Source organism: Sardina pilchardus, chromosome 15, assembly GCF_963854185.1.
Source record: "Sardina pilchardus chromosome 15, fSarPil1.1, whole genome shotgun sequence".
Lineage (NCBI taxonomy): Eukaryota > Metazoa > Chordata > Actinopteri > Clupeiformes > Clupeidae > Sardina > Sardina pilchardus.
This window is the reverse complement of record NC_085008.1, coordinates 1,180,981-1,185,980: the sequence shown is the minus strand read 5'-3', so window position 1 is coordinate 1,185,980 and position 5,000 is coordinate 1,180,981. Positions and strand designations below refer to the sequence as shown.

General features: G+C 45.5%; 1 protein-coding gene across 1 annotated transcript in view; it reads left to right on the top strand.

Annotated features, from left to right (window-relative positions):
• The window catches only part of wdr18 (WD repeat domain 18), a 96,715-nt gene that overhangs the window by 30,288 nt on the left and 61,427 nt on the right, over window positions 1-5,000 (top strand). The window contains exon 5 of the mRNA XM_062556904.1: window positions 4,141-4,284. Within this exon, the coding sequence (XP_062412888.1) occupies window positions 4,141-4,284 (144 nt within the window). The remainder of the gene's footprint in view (window positions 1-4,140; window positions 4,285-5,000) is intronic.

Genomic DNA, 5,000 nt, shown 5'->3' with positions numbered 1-5,000 from the left:
AATTACTTAAGGTGCGTTGCTGTGACGTTCACTATCCTCTGTTGTCATGGCGTTCACTATCCTCTGTTGTCGTGGGTAACAGGCTGTCAGTTGGAACTGATGGATGCAGCCACTCCTGACAGGGAGTGATAGTCCAGGTGAAGAGGAGAGGTGTGTGTGTGTGTGTGTGTGTGTGTGTGTGTGTGTGTGTTAGTAATGATGAGGATGAAGGAGAGAGGGAGGTCATGATGACAAGCACTCAGAGGCAGGACGAGGTGTGTGTGTGTGTGTGTTTGTGTGTGTGTGTGTGTGTGTGATTGTTTGTGTGATCCCCTTACCTATCCACAGTAGTCAGGCCTGGTGTGTGTGTGTTTGTGATTGTTTCCCTATCCACAGTAGTCAGGTGAGGGGTGTGTGTGTGTGTGTGTGTGTGTGTGTATGTCTGTCTCTCTCCCCCCCCTATCCACAGTAGTCAGGTGAGGGGTGTGTGTGTGTCTGTGCGTGCATTTGTCTGTGTTTGTGCTTATATTTGCAACTGCAGCCTGTGTGGGGTGTGTGTTTGTCTTTAGATGTGTGTGTGTGTGTGTGCTTATATTTGCAACTGCAGCCTGTGTGGGGTGTGTGTTTGTCTTTAGATGTGTGTGTGTGTGTGTGTGGACAGCTGAGGGATTGATGGTGTGTCCTTATCTCAGTAGGAGGAGGCACTGACAGGGGGCGGAGCCACACCAGGGGTTGCAGATTGGTTCACTCTAAACAGCTGCCACACACACACACACACACACACACACACACACACACACACACACGCTAAACTGTTGCCACTGACTTCCTGAAGTTTCTCAATGAGAGAAGCGCTTCTGTAAAGCCCTTAGAACACAAGCTGCACTTCATCAGTTGAAGGATATGGGGGTGATGGAGGTTTTATGGTATAGCGTGCGTGCGTCTATAGGAAGGGTGTGAGGGTGATGGAGTGTTCCGGAATAGCGTATAGCGTCTATAAAGGCGGCGAAGCGCGACGCGTCTCCGTATCGGACCGCTTCAGCATTCCTGGACTTCGCCGGCCGCAGGTCTGGCCTCGCGCCATCGCGGCGTTATTTAACGGTCAGTTGGGCTCCGTCCTGATGGCCCATCCATCACCGCGGGCGACAGGGAAGGGGAGAGGCTGCGGGTCACTCCGCCTGTCAATCACACCTCAAGGGGTTCCGTGAGGAGGGGCCGGCCTTAGCGCTCCGTCTCTGACACGGCGGTGATGTCCCGGCTGACCTGGGAACAGAGGTGCACGTCCGACTAACGAGGGCTCGTTAACAACCACGGAATACGGCGGGTAATTAGGGCTCTGAGGAAGAGCGATGATGTCTGTTAGTCGGAATATCATGTTGGGAGTACCAGTCGCTCCGTCACGCGTGGCGCTTAGCAACGTCTTTGTCATTCAGACGACGGACTTGAGAGTGGACGGAGGAGGCAGATGGGCCGGGGGATTAATGGACATCACATCTAGATTGCGATGTGAGCTAATGCAATGACCACACGGCAGAGACGTAGTTAATTATGCAGCTGGGGACTCAGCGGTCAGTAGGCCACATGTTTTTTAAATCGGTTTTGTCCCATCGTCCTACCAATCAGAGACCGCACGCGCTGCTCTGCATGCTAACTAATCACGGCTAGTTCATCTTCAGACGATATTTTATCTGCTAGTCATTTGTGTATTTCTTTTTTTATCCTTGAATTAGAGGATGGAGCAGTTCATTTTTTGATGATATGTTAATTGGTGATACTGTATCAATAAGTTGTAAAGTGAATCTTGAACTGGAGTTGGACATACCGTATATCAAATCTCAGTCACAATATCTGCAGTTGCAATTCATATTTTCCCACAAATTGTTCAGCCGCAGAATGAAACATGAAATGCCTGCTGTGGGCAGGTTATTAAACAGCTTCCTCTGCGCATAATATGACACCACATGCTACTCCACAACACACACACACACACACACACTCACACACACACACACACACACACACACACACACACACACACACACACACACACACACACACACACACACGATGGCAGCTTCATAAACAACTGCCTGAGCGGAATAATCTGACAGATGTGGAGTAATGAAGGAGAGAGACGCACATAGGAACTGACGTGCTGCGCACAAGTGACAAATTAATGAGTGTGTGTTGAGTGTGTGTCGTCGGCTGGGAGTCATTCCAGAACACATGAATGAGTGTGTGTTGAGTGTGTGTGGTTGCTGAGTTCTCCCACCCAACTTCCGCAGAGATGAACAGATTTTCTGTTCTCCAGTGCTGTAGTTCACTTGTACTGCGGAACAGTGAGACACACACACACACACACACACACACACACACCCTGAGTTCAGGGCTTGGCCTAGGGCAGACCGATTGCTTGCAGAGGGTAGATTCGGAGCAGGTAAAATCACCTGGTTCTCAGCAAACTGCATATCTGTTGTAAAAAATATATCCTATATTGGAGGAGTTTATTCTCTCTTACTCTCTCTCTCTCTTTGTCTCTCTCTCTCTCTTTGTCTCTCTCTTTCTCTCACTCTCTCTCTCTCTCTCTCTCTTTCTCTCTTTCTCTCTCTCTCTCTCTCTTTCCCTCTCTCTCTCACACACACACACACACACACACACACACACACACACACACACACACACACACACACACACACACACACACACACACACACACACACACACACACATACATACATACATACATACATACATACATACATACATACATACATACATACAGTGAGGAGCACATGTATTTGATACCCTGCTAAAACAGGAATATAAAATCATCATTTGACAATTGATCTTAATGCCTTAACTCAAAAAATTAGTACAAATCAAACCGCCAAGGACACCAATTTTCTTTGTGATTGAAGAATGTATCGTAAATAGATAAATGTTTTCCTTAAATGCTAGGGGAAGGAAGTATTTGACCCCCTATGTAACCCTATGGGAATTTAACACATAGGGTTAACATAGGGGCAGGCAGATTTTTATTTTTAAAGGCCAGCTATTTCATGGATCTAGGATATTATGCATCCCGATAAATTTCCCTTGGCCTTTGAAATTAAAATAGCCCCACATCATCACATACCCTTCACCATAGCTAGAGATTGGCATGGTGCTTTTTCCAGTAGGCCTATTAGCCTGTTTGATTTGCATTGAGCTCAATGAGCATCAAACAGGCTAATAGGCCTACTGGAAAAAGCACCATGCCAATCTCTAGCTATGGTGAAAGGTATGTAATGATGTGGGGCTATCTTAATTCCAACGGCCAAGGGAACTTTATCAGGATGCATAATATCCTGAATCCATAAAATAGCTGGCCTTAAAAAATAAAAATCTGCCCGCCCCTATGTTAACCCTATGTGTTGAATTCCAATAGGGTTACATTGGGGGTCAAATACTTACTTCCCCCTAGCATTTAGGAAGAACATTTATTTATTTACGAAACATTCTTCCATCACAAAGAAAATTGGCGTACTTAGCGGTTTTATTTTTACTCAATTTTTGAATTAAGACATTAAGATCAATTGTCAAATGACGATTTTATATTCCTCTTTTTAGGCAACTTTAGCATGGTATCAAATACATTTTCTCCTCACTGTACATACATATATACACACAGACAGAGACCATTGCCACTGTTTGTGTTGTTTTCTGATACACATTGTTATTCTCTCTATTTCAAAGCTGTGTAGATATTTCTGTTGTATTCTTTTCTCATACCTGGGATATGTGTAAATATTGTCTAATGTGTGTATTTGTTTGTTTGTGTAGTGTATGTGTTTGTTTGTTTGTTTGCTCTTGTGCTGTAGCTATGGGATATGTGTACCTGTAAATATTGTCTGATATGTGTGTGTGTGTTTGTTTGTGTAGATATTAATTGATATGTTTGTTTGTTTGTTATTATTGTGCTGTAGCTATGGGATATGTGTATATATGATCTGATATGTTTGTTTGTTTGTTTGTTTGTTGTTGTGCTGTAGCTATGGGATATGTGTAGATATTATCTGATTTGTTTGTTTGTGTGTTTGTTATTGCTATGGTAGCTATGGGATATGTGTATATATGATCTGATTTGTTTGTTTGTTTGTTTGTTTGTTTGTTGTGCCGTAGCTATGGGAGATCTCCTCAGGCGAGCTGCTGCTCTCGGTGCTCTTCGACGTCAGCATCATGTCCGTGACCCTTGACCCCTGCGAGTACTTCCTGTTTTGTGGCGGCAGCGATGGGACCATCTATCAAGTGTCTCTGTGCAGCCCGGTAAGTCCCATGTCGGTCTCTCTCTCTCTCTCTCTCTCACACACACACACACTCACACACACACACACACACACACACAGGATGTGTTCATTCTTAAATCAATAATAACAGTTTAATCCAATAATTTGGATTAAACTGCAGTGTTGTGTCTCCAAACTCCAGTCCCTGCTCTCCTACTCTGTCTAGTTGGTTTTCGTGCGTGCGTGCGTGCGTGCGTGCGTGCGTGCGTGCGTGCGTGCGTGCGTGCGTGCGTGAGATTGTGTGCCATTGGTGACCTGCGATGGGGAGGCAGAACAAGCCTGGGGTGATTCCACACACACACACACACACACACACACCTGGGGTGATTCTTCAGCCACTCTCTGCTGTCTCCCCTACGCACACACACACACACACACACACACACACACACACACACAGAGGTAACATTGAGGACGTCTGAAGGGTCAGGGTGTAGGAACAGCCCTGTAAGCCAAGCCTGGGGTGATTTTTAGTCACTTTATTCTTCGTTTTCTCTTCTCCATGCGCACTCACTCACATGTGTATACATGCACATGTGTATACACACACACACACACACACACACACACACACACACACACACACTGGTTCTAGCTGGTTCTGTTTGTTGTATTAAGGGTCCCAGTGTTCTCTTGCTCCAATAAAGCGACATTGACTACTGTATGTTGAAAGTCTTTCTGGCGTTCCAATTGTCC